We start from the raw sequence: 21,715 nt of genomic DNA, 5'->3' as shown, positions 1-21,715 counted from the left end.
TCTTGTGCCTCGTTAGATCATTTCGAGCTGATTGGGCGGTGTTCTGTTGACTGGTTTTGTTGTCCATCTGTGCTTGTCTGCCGTTCATTGTCCTGCTTGTCATTGTCGCCCATCTGCTCGTTCTGATCCCCCCCTACAAATACAAACTTGGTACTGTCGTAATATTCCGCATGATCGCTTCCTTGACCCCGTTCATCTTTGTCTCCAACGTCGTGTCGCCGATGATCCGCCCAATGTTGCGCACTTCCCGACACGTCTCCTCTAGCCGGGTAATCGTTCGCACAATCGTGCCCTCCTGCTCCGTCGTCATGCCGGCAATCGTCTTGAACGGGCTGCCGCTGGCCCACTCGTACACCACTTCCATCAGCCCAAAGTGCAGCCGCGATGCCGACTCGACCTCGTCGCCCGCCGACAACACGTGGAACTGCTCCTGTGTCCGCACCACCTCTTTGCGAATCCGGTACACCTCCGTCAATCCGCGTGTCAGCTCCGCGCTGATCACTGGCGCCGCCTCTAGGTCCGTGTCGTCCTTGCCCTGGTACACAAATACTGACAGTAGCGCTGCGATCGACGCCGGCTCCAGCTCGGCCAGCAGGTTGTTGAGGATCGTCTCGGTCAGCACCAGCGAGTCTGCCGTGCGCACCTCGCATGCCACCCGGCCCTTGAGCAGCACTACCGCGCTGCTGTTGACAAAGCCAAGGTGCTTGAGCACGGCCAGTCGGTTCTGGTATTCCGGCAGCAGCGCCAGCGTCGAGTCGTCCATCGACCGGCGCAGCGTTGCCAAGTGGTCCTGTACCGTCCATTCCTCGTGACGGAGAGCGTACTGAACATGTTAGAGACGTTACCGACAGAACGACACACAAGCAAACAAGCAGCACCACACTCACATGCTCTACAAACTCGGAACATGCCAGCGCGTCCGAGCCGGCCACAATCTGCGCCTTGGCTCTTCGATCGTCCAGGTACCAGACAATATCCACGTCACGGACGCGGTCCAGGTTCACGTCGTCCCACACATCCGAGTCCCACGACAGGTCGACCTTGCCGCTTGCCAGCTGGCGTGCCACTGCTGTCTCGGGCTCGTCATCCAGCGGTAGCACCATGTTGGCCACATGCTCGATCCGGGCCAGCGGCACTGTGGCCATGCGTACAAGCGCTGCTGTAGGAAGTGCTGGCGGTAGGAAGCAGCGCAGAGCTGGCACAAACGCGAGGGAGTCGCTGCCGTCGGGCGTCGCTCGCGGAGGCCGCAGCTCGACGATGCGCACAGAGGGCGTGGCAGCCGCCGCAGCGTCGGTCGGGATGCGCAGATCTTCGGCGAGCACGCCAACAGCCCGCACACCGGTCTCATTCGAAAAGACCACCAACCGGCCGCGGCCAAAGACGGAGGGATTGCCGTGAGACAGCCGGGCCAGCTTGTCGTACATCTGGGCTGAGTCCTGCCGGAACGTCTGGGCCGCCTGGTGACACGTCGTCATCGGTCGCTTGGCCGTGCTGCCGTCGCTGCTGCTGCCGTCACAAACGTCGCATGCCGGCCTTTTCCGTATCAGCCCGGCCAGCTCGGCCTCGAGAGTCCGCACCTGCTCTTCATGCTCTGGCCGCCGGCTCTGCACTGCGTTCTCGGAAAAGGACCGCTTCATCATGTCCTCGACTCGCAGCGTCTCGACGCGGTGTAGACTGAGGATCATGTTGTATGTTAGCCGGAACTGTGACGTCAGCCGTGTGGGCTGCCCCAGGATCAGGCTGCGCAGCGTCTCGGCCGGCGGAATCTCGCGTGCTTCGCCGGCCGGCACCAGGATCGCCGTGCCCACGCTGTCGAGCCCGCGACGGCCAGCCCGACCGGCCATCTGCGTGTATTCACCCGGCGACAGCACCCGCCGCCGCGTCCCGTCAAATTTCCGGTGGTCCGAAAAGACAACCGTTCGTGTCGGCAGGTTGAGTCCCACAGCAAACGTTTCCGTCGCAAAGAGCACCTTGACCAGCGACTGCGCAAACAGCAGCTCCACGATCTCCTTGGCGATCGGCAGCAGCCCGCCGTGATGTACCGCGATGCCGCGTGTTGCCAGGTCGCGTAGCCGTGCAATCTGCGGCAGCTCCTGATCCTCGCGTGCCAGCCGCGCAATGCTGCGTGAGTAGAGTGCGTGGATCCGTGTCTTCTCGCCCGCGTCGCAAAAGTCCAGCGTCCCCAGCGACTGTGCAAACTCCTCGCATCGCGCCCGCGAGAACACAAAGATGCACGCCGGCAGCAGCGTTGCCTTGCGCAGGTACCGCACCACGTCCGCCCAGAGCGTCTTGTCCTGTGCCAGCGATGCTGTTCCGCTAGTCCGGCCCATGTGTCCGGGCATATGCGAAGCTCGGGGCGGTCCAACTCGGCCACCGCCACCACGGCCTGTGCCTCCTCGGCCACCGGCTCCTCCTCCTCGGCCACCCGGTCCTCCCCGGCCACCTGGCCCTCCTCGACCTCCAGGACCTCCCCGGACGGCTACTCCTCCTCTGCCACCACCTGTGCTAGCCGCCACCGTCTTCGGACTGCTCGCCACCACCGCCTCCCGGTATCCCGTCTCCTGCCACTTGCGGTCTGCGCTTACAATCTTCTGCACCCCCTTGCCGCTCCACAGGAAGTGCTCCAGCGGCACCGGCCGTTTCGGCGTCGAAATCACGTACACATCCCGCCGCTTCGTCCGGCCCACCCACGATGCAAACTCATACGTGTTGGGCACCGTCGCCGACAACAGGATCAGCGACACATGCTCCGGCAGCATGATGATCACCTCTTCCCACACCACGCCGCGCTCCGTGTCGCTGACGTAGTGCACCTCGTCGAAAATCACAAATTCTACCTCGCGCAGCAAGTCTGCCTGGCCGTACAGCTTGCTACGCAGGATCTCTGTCGTCATGATCAGGCACTTGGCCTCCGGGTTGATTTGCACGTCGCCCGTCAGGATCCCCACGTCCTCAAACTCGTGCTTGAAGTCCCGGAACTTCTGATTGCTCAGCGCCTTGATCGGTGACGTGTAGATTGCCTTTGTCTGATGCTTCTGCGCCAGCGCGATCGCGTACTCGGCCACTACCGTCTTGCCTGCCGACGTGTGTGCCGCCACGAACACCGAGTCTCCGCACTCCAGGTGGTAGATTGCCTCCTTCTGGAAAGCGTCCAGCTCAAACGGCCACGTTCGCGCCATGTCTGCACCTCCGGCCAGGCTGGCAAAATTGACCGACCCTTTCGACAGGTCCACCATGTGTGCCCATTCGCGCCGCTCCTTCTTGGGCCCGAGAGCTGCTCCGCTTGGCTGCAGCGACGGAAATTCCACTGGCAGCAGCTCGTCCACCGCCATGTCACCGTGCTCGTCTTCGTCTTCGTCTGCGTCGTCGTCGTCTTCGCCCGTACGCTCCTCCTCCTCCTCTCGGTTCCCATCTCCGACTTTCACCTTCTCGTCGTCGTTGTCTGCTTCCGACTCCTCATCTGCGGCCAGATCTTCTCGCACTCTCCGGGCCTCTTCTTGCACCGCGTCCTCCTCCTCGCCCGTCTCGCCTGACAGCCGTGATCCTGTCTTCTTCTTGCCCTCTTTGCCAGCTCGCTTCTTCTTTTGAAACTGGATCCCCCGCTCGAACCCTGGCGCCGCCGCCAACAGTCCTCCGGTCGCCGGCTGAACCACTCGCTGCAGATTGGCTGCGCTGGCTGCCGCCGCTCGCTCCTTGGCCTTTGCTGCTGCGTCGCTCGCAAAAACCGTCTGCTGAAGCCACTGCTCCTCTGCATCGGCTGCTGACTCTGCCACATTACCTACCCCGGAAAGGGGCAGAGACGCCACAATGCTGCTGCCGTCACCACCTCCGAGGCCCATCTGTGCGTCTGCACCGCCAACTTCTCGAGGTGCTGCTATTTCCTCATAGTCGACAATCTGGAAGTTCCGTCCTCCGCGATAGAAGATGGTCTGCGTGCCAATGTCTGGCGGGTCAATCTCAAACAGAAGCGTCTTGTCCACCTGAATATCCCAGCGCCTGCAAAGGTCAGTACATATGCGTAAAACACGGACGCTGGTTCAAAACACAAAAGTACGCACTGTTGAACACGCTCGACAATCTTGAGCGGAAGCGCTTGCGGTGGTTGCAGCAGTGTCTTCTCCAGCCGCGCCTTCACCTCTGTTGCTGCCGGCGGCCTGCGTTTCCGTGGCCGGCGCGCAAACAGTAGCGAGTCGATGTTGCTGAACGAGGCATCCTCGGCACGCGCATGTATTGCCTCCATGTTGAAGCAGTCTGGACTAGCAGACGTAAGAAAATTAGGAGAATGCGAGAAGATGGCAGGACGACAGCTTCCTTTCTGGGGTGGTACCTTCCTACACAGCAGCAGCTTCTAAGAAACTAGTACAGCTCTTCGGTCCTGCTTCGCGGGGTTGGGCACCAAATATTGGATAACTGCATAATCGCATAAATCAAAACGCTTTCTATGACGAATTACTTGTACACACAAACACCGGTGCTGTAGCCCTTCATTGCCTGCAATTCCACGTTCAACATGTCATGATGCTGCTTCTGCTTCCGCCATGAGGGCATCTAGCTCGTCCATGTCGCCCATGTCGTCCATGGCCGTTTGGGTGGGTACAGGTGGCTGAGCAGGTGGTTGCTCGTGCGCCTCAGCCGCCTCGGCCATGAGGGCGTCCAGCTCGTCCTCATCAGGCACCTCGTCTGCTTCATGCCTCCGTGAAGGCCGCACAGGAGAGGCTCCGTATAGGTCCTCGTCTAGCAAATCTTCTTCCATTGGGTCGCCGCTGCTTGTACCGGTCTGCCGTGGTCGTGGTTGCGGTTGTGGCTGTGGTGCTGCCTGTGGTTGTGGTTGTGTTTGTGTTTGTGTTTGTGGCTGTAACGGTTCCTTCTCTCCCTGACTTGGGACACTGGGCCGTGGTCCGCTCTGCTGTGCTGGCTGCGCATCTTCGTGCTCGCCAGGCTGCCCCTCCGCGTCAGAGTCACCATGGTCGCGCGGCTTCGACTCGTTTATCCACTCCATTCTCATCTTGTGCATGCTCGCTTTGTGGCCTTCCTTTTCGACCATGGCAAGGGCATCCCCAAAGCGTGCCTTGGGAAACAGGTCGTCCAACCACAGCTGGTACATGGACAGCAGTCGAGAGGCGTCGGCGAACTGCAGGTCCGCTTGTCAGCCGATATAGGCGCAGAGTAGTCGGGAAGAAAAACCCACCTCGTGGCCCTTGCCCTTCAGTTTGAGGTTCCTCGCACGCTGTCGCAGAGCCGGGATGCCTTTGGCAGAAAGGATCCTTGTGCCGTCAGCATAAAGGCGCAAGGGTGGCGAGAGTTACCGCAGATACACACCGAGTCTCGTCCAGCTTCACGCGCGGTTCTCGGGCGCGCTTCTTTACGTCGACCTCCTCGTCGATGCCCAGGCCGGCAGTTACATCGCCGCCCGCCTTTTTGGACTTGCCAGACTTGTCGGCCCCGTCTTGCTCGTCGCCAAACAGGCTGCCATAGTCGGCCAGGTCGTCAGGAAGGTAGTCCTCGAAGCCGCCCGCAGACGGCGGGGCTTGTGGTCGACGCACGTCAGAAGCCATGGGGGAGCTGGTAGTAGATAGTGCTGGAGACTGAAAGCGACGCTTTGCACCTACGATCTAGAACAGCCTTGTGAAGTGGGACGCGTTGACGCGCCTGTACTCCGTAGTTACTAAAATGATGACTAAGCAATTAAAGCACTGACATTTGCTGGGGCTGCGATTGGTGGTTTTTTCCTAGGGCGGCCTGAGGCAGAAGCGCGGCTCTTCATCCTCGGAAGATCTCGACACACCAGCGTCGATCGACTCTGCACCAGCGGCTTTCCTTTCCTCGGGCACACAACATGGCGAATCCCACAGCACCGACGTACATCCCCAGCCGGGTGGTCCAGACCGACTATCCTGTGAGTTTGCCACAGCCAATTGGCAACCAGGCCGACCGGACGAGCCGCCTGCATCTGTGCACCTGTTTGGAGCGAAGTTTTAGCTGACAATGTTGCCTATATATAGCTCATCGACAATGACCCGTAAGCGCACACCACGATTCGGAGAGAACTTCCGCGGAAAGCCCTCGCGGCGACCTCCCCAAGCTTCCTGGCTCCGATTTGCGTATTCCGCCTTCTGACAGCTGTCCAGACACTACAAGCGGGTGATCCGATATGCCCGGCCGTCCGACTACGCGCACGGCGCAGTGGCAGCGGCGGCTGGCCCAACAACGCTCCTGCTGATGGAGCGGCTTGCACCGTCGTACGTCGGCAAGGGCGGCTTTGCCCAGGCCATGCGGCTAGGCGGCTTCCTCGGTCTGGCCGGCGGCTTCCTCTACTTTTACCAACGATCATGCTGTAAGTTTGGGGAGGCGGAGCGGAAGAAGGAATGATAGACGGAGCGAGACGGTTGGATGCTAACATACAGTGCGCTTCTATGGCATGTCGGAGAACGCCCGCGAGGTGGAGATGGACATGAACGAAATGGTGGCCAAGGTCAAGGCGGGCGAGACGCTCTACGGCGAGAGCCGACTGACGCCGCACATGCAGGGCGTGGCGGCGCGGCAGTCACGCTACTCGGCGCTGTTCTTCCAGGTGGTGCCGTGGTTTAACTTTGTCAACCATGGACAGCACGGCGTGGACACGGCCAAGTACTACCAGCAGGCGGAGCGGGAGCTGGCGGGCGAAAAGGCGAAGTAGGAGATAGTGATGCAGAGACAGAGGAATAGAAGCAGACAGATTCGCGTGGGTGTTCTTCAGCAGATTTGCTCGGACAGATGGTCTGGCTGTATTCGCAATCTAGTAGTATCGCGTCTAGAATATATGTACCTGGGGCTTACCTACCAGTTTGGGGCGGCAAATTACTAGCAGACCAAAGTAGCCACTACCAATTTCCCCGCCGACCAGCCCAGCCAAAGAATAGGCCATGACCCAGTGGCTTGTAACGAGCACAAGTCGCCGCCGTTGAGCGCAGCAATCGCACGGTCGCGTCCTGTCTTTTTTCCCTATTCTTTTTGGTCTCAGAGACGGGACCGCCTCACAGAATGAAGCGCAAACACGAGACCGACAACGGCGCAACGGCCGACGACGACGACGCCGACAACAACACGGATGTGCGGCCAGCGAAGCGCACGAGGACAAGGGGTTCGGGCGACCGTCTCTCGCGGTTGTCGGACGAGCTGCTTGTGCGCATCCTGGGCTACCTGACGCTGTCGGGGCTGCTGGCAGTGGCGCCGGTGTCGCGGCGGTTTCTCCGGCTGGCCGACGACTCGCAGCTGTGGAGGGCGCTCTACTATGTGCGCTTCGTACTGCCGCGAGCGTTGCGTGTCCGGGGAGTCCGGGGTGGTGGACGGGAGTCGACTGCAGGCCCGATAGGCCGACTGCAAGCAAGACCACAGACAAGGCCACAGCCAAGGCCGACGGACTGGAAGCGACAGTACAAGCTACGTCACAATTGGGATCGCGGACAGTGTGCCGTGGAGGAGCTGCAACTAGGCAGCGAGATGGGGGGCAGGGTCGCAGACGAGGACGATGAAGAGGAGCGGCCGAGGATGCTCGTCAAAGTGGTTGACGGCATTGCCGTCACAGCCGACAGCCGACGAGGATTGCAGGTGTGGGAGCTGAAGACGAGGAGTCTGCTCGTGGCCGCGCTGTTGGACGGAATTGCCACAGACTGTCCTGACAGCTTCAGTCTTGGCCCTGATTTGAACTCTGCTGCTTCTGCTACTCCTCCATGCACTCCTCCCATCGCCTCCTCCCCAACCCCCACCGCTCTCTCCGTCAACGCTTCCCCTGGCGGCCTCGACATCGCCGTTGGCCGTCTCGACGGCGGCTTCGACATCTGGCGCCTCAATCTGGCTGTTCGCGCCCTCCATCGTCGCTTCGTCCATGCCGCCTCCAGCAGCGGGTCCCTCGTCGCTATCGCCTACGCTCACCCGCTCGTCCTCACGGCCACGCAGTCCGTCCTGGTCTCACTATACGCATGGCCTGCCTCTACGGCAACTACCTCCTCTTCCTCCAGCCTCCTCCCTCCTCCCACCCTCATCAACTCCTTGCGCTCTCACACGTCCACCCCCCCTTTGGCCCTTTCTATCCGCCGCCTGCCCGCCGTCACCATCGCCTCTATCGCCTACACATTCTCCACCCGCCAGGGCTGGGCCATCGGCCTCCAAGACCTCCACGTCCAGAGTCCTGACGCCTCTGCCGGCTACAATAGCAACAGCCACGACAGTCTTCCCCGTGTCGTCACCACCCGTCTGGCCTTTTCTTCCCCCACCGCTGGCAGCCGCCGGTCCTCTCCTCCGTCAGCCAATCCGACTGCCTTCCACTCCTCCTACCCCTCCACATCCTCCGTCCCCTCCACCTCTTCCCCTCTCCCCTCGTTACCCATCGACGACGGCCCAACTAGGCTCTGCTACTCCCACCCCTACCTCCTCGCCACCCTGCCCGACAACACGCTCGTCCTCCACCTCTGCACCTCCAGCGCCTCCTCACTCGCCGTCTCACCCGGCTTCCGCCTCTGGGGCCACACCTCCGGCATCAGCGACGCCGAGATCACCGCCCGCGGAAAGGCCGTCAGCGTCAGCGTCCGTGGCGATGAGATGCGCGTCTGGGAACTCGAGGGTCGTCCTGCCGCCGAGCGTGGTCGCAGCGTCGCCATCCGCCCCCCTGCCGTTTCCTACGACTGGCATGACCGCCGCAACTGGGTAGGTTTCGACGACGAGATGGTCATTGTCCTCAAAGAGTCACGTGGCGGCCGCGAGAGCCTCATGGTTTATGATTTCACGTGACCGCTCCTCTGCAATCGGGGCTGGTGCATATTCTATTCCTTCCTATTCTGCACGGTCTGCCGATATCACGTGCTGCATGCTTAAGCCTCAACCATCTTAAACCGACAGCTTTTCACAATGGAATAAGAGCTACCCGCTGTCGGCTGCCTGTAGTGCACACCCTCTGCGCTTCTGCACCGTCCCACCACAGCTCGCTTCTGTTATTCAAGCCGGCATCTTGAATCAAAAGGAAATTCGAACCGCAAGCATCCTCACATACGAGGCAGGCTCCCGTCGCGACACCTGTTAGACGAGAATAGAAGACCAGGATATAATCAGCATGGTTCAATCTGTTGCTTCAATCTGTTGATATAAGTTAAATAAAAAAATAGAACCTGGATAGGAGATGCAGAACATAGCACGCGGTGCCAAAATACGCAGCCAAGTACAGCGTCACAGAGACAAGCAGATAGCAAAAGCCAAATTAAACAAACAATTACAGAGTAAACAAAAGCCAAGTCAATACACAAAATCTGACTGGAGGGGGGTATCGATCTGTTGTGAACCATCGTGTGAAGTCTCGGGGGTATCAAATGAACATCCTCCTATCCCTAGTAATGCGTCGAGTAACAGTCGACCAACATCGGTCTTCCCAAGGACCGTGATATGATGCCTGCCACCGTTGTGAATCCTAATCCATCCTGATGTGAAGCCGTCGAGTGTTCGTAAAAGACAAAGGAAATGAGAAGATGGGGAATGGTATTGAAGAAGAGAAAGAGGAAAAAGAAGAGAGGCTAAAAGCCGTCGAGAAAAAGCCAGCGGTAGTTCGAAGAAGATGGAGCAAAAAAGCAACAAAAAGAGCGGCCAAAACCAAGCTATGCGGTGCGCCAACTGTAGACAGCCTGAAACCTGGGGTGGCCATGTGCGAGAGGATGAGCGGAATAGAAGACACCGGGACAGATAGGCGAAAGCGCTCAGAGGAACCGCTTCATGTGGTCGATTCGCAGCCAGCCCACCTTCTCGTAAGCCGTCCACAGCTTCGACGCTTTGTTGACGTCAATCTTGCATGCCTGCTGAGCATCCGTCTTGCGGAACTCCTTGCCGATGCGGGCACACTCTAGCCGCCGCATAAAGATGCGTCGCTTGCTCGTGAGATAGGTCGCACAGTCCAGCCGCAGGCTCGCCGCCAGTCCGACCTCATCGCGATGCAACAGGTGCAGGTGTGCATCCCGCGAGAGGTCCAGTGCGTTGCCCTTCCAGTCCACCTTGAGGTTGTTAGTCCGCTCAGGCAGTGTGCTGAGGGGTGGACAGTAGTCTGGCAGAGAAGCAAAATCCTTGTCCTCGCGATTGGGTGCAGTTGTGCGCACGCGCGGTTCCGGCGACGTCCCGGGCGCGCGCATGTTGCTTCCGCTGCCACCACTGCCAGACGTCTGGAATGCGTTGTGCACCTGAGGGGCAATGCGTGTCGGAGCAGCTCTCGAACGTTTTGTGACCCGATTGTTTGCGTCCACCACAGGATGCAGAGCCGCAGATGACCGTTGCTGAAGTTGCATAATGTGCGATTCGGAAACTAGCCGTGTCTGCGGGCCCTGTGGAAATTGATACTGTGGCTGTGGCTGGGATGCCTGCGGCAACTGGTGTGACGGGTGCGACTGCTGTGCCTGTTGTGCCTGCTGCGCCTGTTGCGCGGAGAACTGGAGCCTCATGAGACGTGGTGTAGAGGCCCGTGGTGCAGGCGGCGTCGACTTTGCAGCAGGTAGGATGTGATGCAGACGCCTGCTCCGGTCGGCTGCAGCCGTGCGGTCAGCCACCAACTGCTCACGCTCCTTCTTCAGCCATGAATTGCGATTTTTCTCGATGGTGTTCATCATCTCCACCCTCATGTAAAGCGCTAATTCATAGTCTTCGCCTTTGGGGGGTGCCGTGTGATAGAATAATGCCGGCGAACGGGCTGCAACATGTTCGTTCACCACGTCTGAAGCAGCGTTGCTGACAGTTGTAGACGGAACAGTGGAGGCAAAAAGGGGCCGCGACAGAGCTGCTGATGGAGCTTCGTTCGTGGCAGGGTACAGAATGGGGTCGCAAGCAGTCGCCTGGGAGGCGGAAGCAGAAGCAGACGACGTAACATCAGGAGGCGAGGGAGAGTCTGTCTTCTTGTCCCGCGGCGAGATCGGGGGAGACAATGGGCCATTCCCAGGAAGGGCAGTGCTCTTGTTCGCGGGAACCTGTGTGTGAGTTACTACCGGGCTGCAACTGCGGCTGCACTCATCATTGACGCTGAAGCTGTCGAGCTGGTCGGGCTCCGGTGGTGACATGAGGTTGCTGATATCCAGCGGCTTTTTAAAAGCCGATGCCATTAAGAAAACGGATGCGTCTTTTGCGGATTCTGTCGTGCGATTAATGTCGTCTAGTTGCAGGTGGCGCTTGGGTGTCGTCGGGTGGTAGGATGAAAACGGAGCAAGCGGTGAGAGGGCGGTAGAAATAGAAGACGAAACAGAAGTGAGAGAGGAAGAAACGGAGGAAGAAATGGATGATGAAGAGACTGAAGGCTCCATTGGAACACTGCCGTGATTGGGTGGAAAGGGCATGATGAAGGGCGACTGAGCCATCGGTAGAAGGGCGCTAAGGCGAGGTGATGTGAATTGTTTCTGAGCGGAAAAGGTGAGGGGGGCAATGCCTATGGGTGAACAGCTGGAAAGGCGACGGATGGCTCGTCACCAGAATTGACTGCCAGCAAAGCGTGGCGAAGCGCCAGGCAGCAGCAGCACGACGGAAGGCGGATTTGTTGGCAAAGGCGAAGGCAGTGTCTGCGCAACCAGAGAGGCAGTAAAGCCGAATGCGGTGATAACACTAAGAAGCAGCAGCGCCGTCGTTAACACGGGAGGCAATTGCAGCAGGCCAAGTCGAATTGGCTCTGTCTGTAACGGGATGCAGACGGTGAAGCTGGTGATTTTCTGCCTTCTCCTATTCTGGCAGGATCTGGCAGATGTCGATTGGGACGTGCGGACTGGCAGGTGCGATTTGACTGCAGGAGGCAAAATTGCCGAGTTGGGAAGGCAGGTTGCGGAGCGTGGCAAAGTGTGTGGGGTTGCAGAAGAGGAAAGAACGAGATGGCACTAGGCGGCAAGAATTGGGTGCGAGTAGATTTTATAGGTGCGAAGACGGCAGGGAGAGAACAGGATGCGAGAATAAGATTGGGAGTGAATGTATCGCAGAATTGTGAGAATTGAATAGTCAAAGTGCTGATGTTGGGCAATTGCTAATAAACAGGGCGTCGCATGACAGAGTAGCGGTTGTTGCCTGTTCTATATTGATAATAGAGTTGACGGGAGAGAACGTTCCTACTAGCGCGGGGTTTGGCGCGGCTGGAGACCCAGGGGGGGCAGTTGTCGGTGGGCGGTGGAATAAATAGAAAGGGGGTGTACGTAATATGGGTTATGGGGCACTAGCGGACAGGAGCATACGAGTACGGGTAAGATACGACAGGGAAAGCACGGGCGAGGAAGGAGGTGCGAAGAAAGAGAAGTGAGACGGATGGAGAGGTGGAGGAAGGAGGAGATAGAAAGAGGAATGTCCCTGGAAATGGAATGAGAAAGGCAAGGGAGTGAAAGGGGAGAAGGCAGAGAGGAGGCAAGGCAGGCTTCTGAGGCTGATCCGGGAAGTGAGTGGTGGGAGCAGTTCTGGCCATGTTTCGTTCGCGTTCGGCGACTAGACAGGACGGAAGATATGCCGGTTATAGAGACACACCCCTCATGCCAGGTTTGCAGGCAGGTTGGCCCAATGCCTTTAGCCTCCCAGTGAGGGGCTGGAGTTTCTGACGCCATACGTGTGTAGTATAAGACACATCAGACAGACAAGATAAGATATCCCGTAAGGATGTAAAGTACGCGTGGCAACGGTTACTGCGTAAGGAGCCCAACAGAGGGACATGCAACTGGATGTCGCAGTATGTCCGGCGTGGCCTCGTACGGGAGTGGTCTTCTGTGGCCTTCTGTAGCAGACGACATTGGCTTCTCTGAGACGAAAAAGGGGGGGTGTGGAATTGAGGTGGCACTAGTCTCACACCATATCGTAGCTCGGCGTCTGACTGGGTCATCCGGCGTGGTCAGCCCTTCCGCCCAACAACAATGCTGGAACGGAGGCGGTGTTAGTGGCTAGTGCAACGGTCAATGCAAACGGTGGGGACAGGCATCACAACACAACCGAAGAGGTGAACAACGGCAAACAGGCATTGCGAGTAAGCATCGGCAGCAACAGCAGAAGAAGAACGGCACATTGCACATGCACATGCTGCACAGCTGCACAGCTGCACAACTACGGACTCCAAACAACACTAAACATCACCAAATATCCGAATATCACCAAACAACACGACACAACAACACGAAAACGGACGCACGGCCTGCTGTCACATCCGAGCCAACATCTTAAGATATATCACGGCAAGATCCTGATGGACATGCAATTCCGTACTCGTATCTCTAGCACATACGAGCGCGCGCAAAAGACACCGATGCCGGGACCAGCGCACTGACAAGGCTGCAAAGTGCAAGATAACTCGCGCTGTGGGGCCAAAACGGAGAACATACGGCCATTTGAGTCACTGGAACGAGGCGGGAAATGGAGATCGTGCTGCAGCAGCCAGAAACGTGGCCGTCTCTGTTGTCGCTCTGGACGGCCACGTCGAACAAGAGACCCTCCGTGAACACGTCAATTGACCAGAGGGGCTGCCCTCCCTTTTCCCTCTCCGTCCCTCCATCACTCCTTCCCTGCTTGCCACTTGTCAGCGCTGCCGCCCAATTGGCCAATCAGCACCCGCCTGCCCAATGCGCTGTCTGGGTCGAACTGCGATGGCGCGATGAGCAGGGTGACTCATAAGGCCGGCCAGCGCTCTCCTAGCAGTTCCTGACAGGTGCATAGCCTGTTCCTAGAAGGTCCTGAGTACAATTTTCAGCAGCTTCCAGACTCGACCACCTTCCAAGCCTGTCATTTGGCTATTAATATAAAATCGAAAGCCACCGCTCCTTGCGGCCTAGCCTGGATCTCTCCGCTCTTTTTTTATCGATAGCGGCGGGTCTACTTATAAATCATGGGAGAACTCTCCCGTCGGACTCCGGTCTGTAATCTCCATGCTGCCTGCCAGCTGGAAAAGACGATGCAAAGGCAATGCAAACTCCAGCACTCACCGCGTCCGGACTTGAATACACTCCCATTTCCACCTGCGCTGCCGGACCCAGAGCCCAGGTTCGGCTTTCCGCTTCCGATCACCCCTGGCCTTCATTTGCCCTTCATTTGCCTCTCATCGGCTTTTCCGGACAAAGAGCTGCCCATTATTACGAGCGCTATCAATTATTCCATCGCCCTGTTCTGGTTGGAAATCCAATTTAATCCTTTCCATCCCACAACGTCTTCCAATGCGTCTCCCTCCCCCCTGCAATGACGTCCTGCGCGTTCTCTATTAATCCCTCTTCTCGAGCCCTCCCAATTGGACACCCCCCTCCCTCCCAATCCCATGGGCAGATTGGAACACCACACCACCTTTACCTCGTATCATCCATTGCGACGCATGACCCTTATCTGCTATCGTCCGGCGCTGCCGGTTGCTCGTCGGTGTGTCTTCTGAGACAACAGTTCTAACAACGAACCTGATTTTGCTGTTTCTGCTGGTTTTGCTGATTTCCGCCCGTTTCGCCCGTTTCGTGACTGCCAATGGATACGAGCAGACCCAATGGGCTGCAACTCCCCCCTCCCAATTGAAGTCGGTGTGCTCGACGGATCCAGAACTAGCTGCCCCTTTTCCCCTCAGTCGCCCAATCGCTGCAGATCACAGCCGCATTTGCCGCTACCGCCTTCTGGGCGCGAACCAGGCCCAGACCACACTGGGGCAAGCTGCAGGTGATTGTGACTCTTTGTACAGAGTACAGCCGTGAAGCAGCCAAACACCAATGCAAGGAACGAAACTTCAACGCCTGTATATAGCTCATTCTTCCTCTCTTCTCGTCCTTTGTGCACTTCTGGCATGACAGATGTTGACCACCATCCTTGGCCAGAGGCCTGAGACACCACTAGCAGAGACCTGCCAGCCCATTACTATGTACTGGCTTATCTGTCGTATGCTGCGCTTGCTTCCACGTGCCGCCCTTCTTGCCACACATGACCGCCCTGCCCTGATGAAGTTGAAATGTTTACTCCGTATCAGATCGTCGATGGGCAAAGCCGGACTTGGATGACTGTGTGGGGGCACAATGAGCTCAGTCGGTGGCTGTGCTTGAAGCGCATGTGAATCCTCCGTATTCTACGGAGTACAGACCTTTACATCGTAGGGAAGTTCTGGCGATCTGCATCTCGTACGTTGTAAAGTATTTTATGCTGCCAGAAGAAACTGCTTATCTGAGTTCATATTGGTGCATCTCTTCGTTGCGCCCCATGCACAAGTATGGGAGACCTCGACGACAGCAGTCGTCTAGAGGCGACACAGGGCTGTCGCAGACAAGGCTTACGCCTTGGACCGTGCAAAAATGACAGTGAAACGTCCCTATGCGATTAAGCGGGACTCCAATTCGTCTTTAGCCTAGCCGTGCCGAGCCGCTGACACCCCACAGTGAACGAGTGTGGGCGCACCGTTTTGTTGCATTTTAAGGCGAAGGCTGAGCCGGCACGAGGTGCAAGAAGAGCAGACAGCGATACTCTCTATAATCATTTTACTTGAAAGAGGCTCTGTAAAATATTCTCCGTAATACCATTTTGGCTATGCTTTAAGAAGCGCATTGAGAATACGCTTACGGCCAAGACAAACAGCATGGCATTAAGCGACTGCTTCGCAATCACAAACCGACTCCGGCCATTTATCATTTCGCTTACTGCCGGCGCACCATGCAAGATATATTGCGTCGTATACGAGACTCCGTTTCGTAGACAGTTCTCGGAAGCGAGCCGATCTCGCTTGCACTTGTTTGACTTTGGCCAATTCTTCTGCGCCGAGCTGGGATCTTAGACTGACTTTGTGGAATTCCCCCTTCTCCTATTCTCCCCCTTTTTCTGGCTCTCCTCGCAAATTGACCAATCCACTGCGAAGACCCAGTGCCGTGGCTGTGTCTGTCCCAAAGAAATGTAACATTCTCTTTGCACCCCGCAAATGCTATTCGAAGTCTTCCTACCCCCGGAGATGAGGTGCAATCACCCCGGGGGGGATCTTAATCTGCACAAGCCGGTCGAGCTTTTAGAAGGAGAGCTTCCAGAAGGAACGCTTAGCCATTGCAGAGCTCTCGGTACCCGGAATTGGACGGAAATGTGTTTCCGGGCCCGGGGCTTAACGATGCACGGAGTACATCGTATGCGCCCGTTGAGGCAACTTCTTCACACGACAGGAGATTTTTTCCCAGCTGTGATGCCTCACGACAAAAGCTGAGAAGAATTATCGACCAGCAGTAAGATAACCAGCCGTGCCTACAAACAAACGCTAAAGAGTTAAGACCGATGATGCTGTTTGCGTTGTGGCAAGGGAGGAGGGAGTGCAAATGAGTGAGTTGAGGCTTCTCACTTCCTGGCGCAGTGATTGCCAAAATTTTACTCTCAAGCCAAGCATGGACCACAACTTCACTCACAGTTACCGAGACAAGGACTTCAGCTCTATCCGTTCTTTTGTTGACAATCCTACAATTCTCTCATGCCTAGTGATTCAGATATTGCTGACTACCGTAAATGGATGGCGAGAATTGCGGTCTATGGAATGAGCTATGACAAGGAAATAATGGAGCAGAAAGACGTACAGAGAGCGAAAATACGAGTTGAATTAAATACTACATCAAAGTTCGCCTTGCTGCCGTGTAAGTGCTGCTTACACGCTTTTTTATCTCTGGTTTCTAATTGTGATAGTTTCTTCTTCTGAGACTCTACTAGGCCTGAACCATTGTCATCAACCGCTTGTTTCTGAGTCTTGTTGGAAGAACCTGAACTCTAGTGAAAGCTTATCACCGCCAGTCTCATACTTCCTAATTTCGCCATTATCAATGAGGGGTTCGTGACCGTGACTAATCTTCCTATAGATGGGGGCTGGTTTCCCTTGGCGTCGTGCAGACCTCATCCTGAACCTCGGTGCTTACTATGATACGTTGTCAAGGGTACCGGTTCCAGCTCATCTACAGACGTACGGCACCACCGACAGCAAGGATGTTACAGCTGTGGGTGTTCTCTCAGCTGCAGCTATTGGCCGAGAACAGCTGCTTGTAGCGATTGCCGACTAAGTTGGCGGAATCATGCAGAAGACGATGTATGCCGGGGACACGGCTTCGGCGGTAACATCGCGGTTCTCTTACTGGCATATGTCTCGTCGTCTGGGCTTTTACCAAATTCCACCTTCTTCACCCTTGTTCTCCAAGCTGATACGGAGCGGAAGGGCGCACGACTGCGTGGCGACCGGACGCCTGCATAATGAGACGTCCATGAAAAGATGACTGAAATTGTCACCCATTGGGCTGGTATGTGTGCCTCGTGTGCCTTGTTAATATGGCCAGCTAAAAGCACGACGCTGAATCTTCCTAGAACAGCCTAAGCCATATCTGGCTGCATATGGAGCATAAACAAGGATGGACGAAGTGAGGTACTCGGTACTGACTACTTTGGGAGACAAGCCGAGCCCTTACTTGACCGGCCCAGCCACAGAAGAGCAACGAGCAAAGCTAGAACGGTACACTAGTGAGAACAGATCTCGGAACCGGCTATTAGCGGGTAATTCAAGCTAATGTGATGCTTCATGCAGACAGGGTTGCGTCCGATCGGTCAGAGAGTGCAGCGTGCCACCCCATCCGAAGCTGCTGCTGGTTGTGTATAACCATGGCGTCCATCACCCGACATTACTGCCAGGGGCCAGGAAAACTACGCGGAGAAGGAACGTGGGTTGTCCTGATGACGACATCACCACACCTGAAAAGAGGTTATCATTGTCGGGGCTTGACAGAAGGAGGGTAGAATCGAATGCAAACGCATACTCGTACTCGTAGTCTGGTTCTGTCCTACGCTCTTTCTGGTAGAAAACATGAGACCTAACGATATGACACTGGGCATATTGCGGGATGAATTTCATGCTGCACAAGGACAGTTACTTGTAGGAGAAGCACTTGCTAAGCTGTCACCCTACCTCCTTTATTAGCGGTAGTTTCCAGTCGCGGCAGCTACTTGTATTGATCAATGCCATTTCTTGCTGTCATGCTATTTCTAGCTGGTGGCTAGTGGCTGGTATTGCCGCTTGCCAGCAAGCCCTTGTGAGCCAGGCCAAAAGAGGATCGTCAACCGGAGACGAGGAGAGCTGTCAGAAGTAGAGAAGTCCGCGGCTTTAACATTGGGCACATTTCTGCAGGCCTGTTCAGCCTCATCGGTGTGGAAGGCGCTTAGGACACACTGGTTGGAGGACCTTATGCGTGGTAGATGCGGCATGTAGGCAAACTCGTCACTTTGTTTGAACAGCTTCACTAGACGAAGATATGCTATGACGTCTCAATGCCGACGATGCAGCCAACAATGCTTGAGAGACTTCTGGCGATGATTATGAGGGAGTGAGAACGAGCATGTATTTCAAGTTTGTGCTGGTACTCCGTAAATGTACGGCTAATAACGGCTTTTGAGGTAGACGATGTTGGCAACGACGTAACTGACGTGTTTCGTGATACTTCGAAAGGGTGAGTGAGGGTTGAGGCAGTTTGTCGTCCATCCACAGCAATTTAGCCACGCCCGAGACCTCTTGTGGCTTAGGTGTGGCTTCATTGAGGTATTAACGACGTATGCGTTCTGGGAATGGTGGCTGGTGCTACAGTGCAGAAGGGGTTCCGGGAAATCGCGAAAAGTACGTAATAACTCGCGATCTCGATGAGCAGCAATTTTTGCTGCACGTGAATGTTTCATCCGGCCCATATCGGAAATTCGCCCACTGCGAACGGAAAGTATAACCGTCGCGCCTGCTTCCCAGCACACATATGGCGCGTCTGAGCCGGACGCTCCCGATGAAACGGCCCATTCGGGAAAGAGAGGAGGACGACAGGCGATCAGGCCATTTTGGCTCAGCCATACTCTGATTGGCTGCGGCTGGGGTCCGGATTGATGGAAGAAATTCGGCATGCTTCAGTGACGGCAATCTCATCAGATATCTATCCATACGGAGGACGGACTGCGATACGATTTCGCGGGACATGGCATAGTCCTCGTTCTCGTACTCGTACATGCGATGTGCGTTGGCCCCTACTGTATGACTGTTTGGCACCTGCAAGGGCCTGCTTCATGCAGACGAAGGAAGGGCTACGGAAAATGTCGCGGAGGGAAGGAGCAGAGAGGAAGCGGTCGGGAAGGTGCCACAAAGGCTATTGACGGGAGATTCGTACTCGTACAGCATCATCTCGTAGCAGGCGTCGGAAATGCCCTCACCGTGCACGAGAAAGAGGCAAGAACCCATGATGTGGCTTTCCATCCCACTTTCCCAGTCGGTGGCTCCAGGCCCCGAGCCGCCCACAAAGCAGCCCATGGGCCAAGCCCGGGCCCCGCCGCAGTACACGTATGCGCGTATTTCAGTAGCAGCAGGCGGCCCAGAACAGGTGGGCCGCTGCTATAGGATACCTGCAGCTTTGTACCGCTCTAGACACTCGTCCGACCTATGGTCGTAAGACGGCCGACAGCAGTGGTTCGGTTTCTGGACATAGGGCCATTCTTTCCCATGGGCGGGGCTTCCGTTTAGTTGTGCATCGCGAACATCGACAAACGAAGCCGGCAAAAGTCGACGGTGCATCTCGATGGCCGTGCCGGCCGGCCATGGGACCAAGGGGCTCAGACCGCGGAGGAGGGAAGCTACTTATATACAGACAGGTCCGGTCGCAAGTCGTTCCACCCGCAGAGAAGGCTCACCACCATCATCGAGCCCAACTGAATCAGCTTCAAGCAATAACATCTGCCCCTGAGTATCATCAGCCATCATCAGCCATCATCGCCCACAACGCCGCCGACGACGTCCGTTTTTAACACAACCTCTTCTCCCCTCCCCGTCTCTCTCCCCAGACATCCCTGGCCACCGTATTCTCGCCACGTTAGCTCTGGAGCTTCTCTGACCACCATCTCAACCTGAACCCCCCCTCAAGCCTCATCCTTCCTTTCGACCCCCATCCACCATCTGATTATGGAGATCGATCACCCCACCGTCCCGCCCTTTGACATCTCGCTCAAGCTGCCGCTGGAGGAGTCCTTTAGCAGCCTCTCCCCCGACTCTCTCTACAGCTATTCTCTCGAGGAATACACCAACTTTGCCAACAACAGCTACAACACCGACTTCAGTGCCGACTCCCCGCTGTCGCTTGGTTCTCCTGTCTCTCCCACAACCAGCTGCATCAACCCCAACACGACCGTGCTCGGCTTTGACAACACCTGGGCCGCTCTCGAGCAGCCTGACATCGACGACCTGGCCTTCATCAAGCCTGAACCTGCCGACAGCCCGCTGACCTTTGCTGCCTTTCCCTCGGCCATTGACCCGATCCAGCTTTCGGGCAGCCCGGACGAGGATCTCTTTGCCATTGCAGCCGCGCCCAGAAGCAGCAGCAGCAGTCACACACACGCACACAGCCGCAGTCTCACCAACACCCGCAGCAATCACGCCGCCATGCCGTCGCCACGTGAACGCCGCAGCTATTCGGTGCGCAAGTCATCGTCAGCCGGCGCCCAGCGCAAGGGCTCTTCGGGCAGCAGTAGCAGCAGTGCGTCACTGAAGCGCAAGTCTATTAGCGGCCCGGCCGCGCCGCTGTCGCCGTCGTCGGCCTCGTCGATGCAGCAGCAGCAGCAGCAACAACAGTCGAGCGTGTCGACGTACGAGCCGCCTAAGAAGACGGCTCACAACCTGATTGAGAAGCGCTACCGCACCAACCTCAACGACAAGATCCTGGCACTGCGTGACGCCGTGCCGGCTCTGCGCGTGGTTGCTCGTCAGGCCGATGCCGGGTCCGAGGATGACGACGAGGAGCAGCAGCATCAGCAGCAGCTGGCGCGGTATTCCGGCATCTCTGGCGCAGTCATTGGCGAGGACCTTGGCGGCCTGGCCCCGGCCCACAAGCTCAACAAGGCCACCATTCTGGGCAAGGCTACCGAGTACATTGCCCATCTGGAGCGGCGCAACGAGATGCTGGCGCGCGAGAACGAGAGCCTGCGCGGCAAGGTCGGCGACTACGAGATGTTTGTCATGAGCCGGCGCATGTAGCTGTTGTCATTTTCTCTCTTCTGCCTCTTCTGTCTTCCCTTCTGCCTTCGCCTCATCTTCTCTTCTACCTGTACACATTCTTACACTATTTTGGATATTCTTGGGTCATGGGCTACAGGCGGAGCCCGCCCTTGAGCGGTCTGTCCGTTCTCAGGCCTGCATTTTGGAAGGGAAAACTGGCGTTCATAGCTGGCCGTGTCTTGGCCATTAAACGGATTGGCGAATGGCGCCTGTTCCGATGGCTTTGGGCTCTATTTTGGCCCCCATCTCCAGTCACACATAATATTCATAGAGGATGTGGCATTGGATTTGTCCAGCCAGCCTCGTTTATTTACTTATACGTGAAGTGTCTGATCAATGTGTTTGAGTTTTCAAGTGTTTTTGTGTGTTTATTGTTTGCTGTTTTACTGCTTGAGTCGGGCACTCTGAGTCCCCAGGTGCTCCGAGCTCCAGCCTACGTTTTCCTGCATCTTGCACATTCGCTTTTGAATTTACCCGGGACAAGCAGCTGTTGCGACTCGAATGTTTTGCTCGGGTCCTGTCATAACTGCGCGACTCCTGTTGCTCACCTACTCTTCTCAGCCGATCCCCGATTTTTGCTCACCTGTTGTTGTCGTAATGAGTCACCCTGTTTGTCGTTTCACCTGTTCGGCCCGTCGTTCGTTTGTCGTCCGACCGCAATTCAACAAGCCTGCTCGTCGGCGGTCTGGGCTCTGGGCGGCCGCTTCTGTTGCCTCAGTGCCGTGC

At 56.7% G+C, this 21,715-nt stretch overlaps 7 protein-coding genes across 7 annotated transcripts; 4 read left to right on the top strand and 3 right to left on the bottom strand.

Moving 5' to 3' along the window:
• Positions 1-133: 133 nt before the first annotated feature.
• Positions 134-4,240, bottom strand: CMQ_1766 (dead deah box RNA helicase; the record flags this gene model as incomplete). The annotated part of the gene is made up of 3 exons (XM_014319137.1): positions 134-823; positions 888-3,996; positions 4,059-4,240. The coding sequence occupies 3 exons, from the start codon at positions 4,238-4,240 to the stop codon at positions 134-136; spliced, it is 3,981 nt and encodes a 1,326-aa protein (XP_014174612.1).
• Positions 4,241-4,513: 273 nt separating this feature from the next.
• On the bottom strand, positions 4,514-5,555 carry CMQ_1774 (replication fork protection component; the record flags this gene model as incomplete). Its single annotated transcript, XM_014319145.1, has 3 exons — positions 4,514-5,131; positions 5,189-5,264; positions 5,320-5,555. The coding sequence occupies 3 exons, from the start codon at positions 5,553-5,555 to the stop codon at positions 4,514-4,516; spliced, it is 930 nt and encodes a 309-aa protein (XP_014174620.1).
• A 281-nt stretch (positions 5,556-5,836) lies between these two features.
• CMQ_1782 (NADH-ubiquinone oxidoreductase) lies at positions 5,837-6,676 on the top strand (the record flags this gene model as incomplete). The annotated part of the gene is made up of 4 exons (XM_014319153.1): positions 5,837-5,896; positions 6,003-6,019; positions 6,129-6,334; positions 6,405-6,676. 4 exons carry the CDS (start codon positions 5,837-5,839, stop codon positions 6,674-6,676), a joined length of 555 nt encoding a protein of 184 aa, XP_014174628.1.
• A 344-nt stretch (positions 6,677-7,020) lies between these two features.
• CMQ_1765 (f-box domain containing protein) lies at positions 7,021-8,766 on the top strand (the record flags this gene model as incomplete). Its single annotated transcript, XM_014319136.1, has 1 exon — positions 7,021-8,766. The coding sequence occupies one exon, from the start codon at positions 7,021-7,023 to the stop codon at positions 8,764-8,766; it is 1,746 nt and encodes a 581-aa protein (XP_014174611.1).
• A 953-nt stretch (positions 8,767-9,719) lies between these two features.
• Positions 9,720-11,102, bottom strand: CMQ_1825 (swirm domain containing protein; the record flags this gene model as incomplete). Its single annotated transcript, XM_014319196.1, has 1 exon — positions 9,720-11,102. One exon carries the CDS (start codon positions 11,100-11,102, stop codon positions 9,720-9,722), a length of 1,383 nt encoding a protein of 460 aa, XP_014174671.1.
• Positions 11,103-19,184: 8,082 nt separating this feature from the next.
• Positions 19,185-19,654, top strand: CMQ_1786 (uncharacterized protein; the record flags this gene model as incomplete). Its single annotated transcript, XM_014319157.1, has 2 exons — positions 19,185-19,390; positions 19,495-19,654. 2 exons carry the CDS (start codon positions 19,185-19,187, stop codon positions 19,652-19,654), a joined length of 366 nt encoding a protein of 121 aa, XP_014174632.1.
• Positions 19,655-19,900: 246 nt separating this feature from the next.
• CMQ_1792 (sterol regulatory element-binding protein sre1) lies at positions 19,901-20,968 on the top strand (the record flags this gene model as incomplete). The annotated part of the gene is made up of 1 exon (XM_014319163.1): positions 19,901-20,968. One exon carries the CDS (start codon positions 19,901-19,903, stop codon positions 20,966-20,968), a length of 1,068 nt encoding a protein of 355 aa, XP_014174638.1.
• Positions 20,969-21,715: the final 747 nt, after the last annotated feature.

This window comes from Grosmannia clavigera (genome assembly GCF_000143105.1).
Source record: "Grosmannia clavigera kw1407 unplaced genomic scaffold GCSC_124, whole genome shotgun sequence".
NCBI lineage: Eukaryota > Fungi > Ascomycota > Sordariomycetes > Ophiostomatales > Ophiostomataceae > Leptographium > Leptographium clavigerum.
This window is presented reverse-complemented; position numbering and strand designations above follow the sequence as displayed.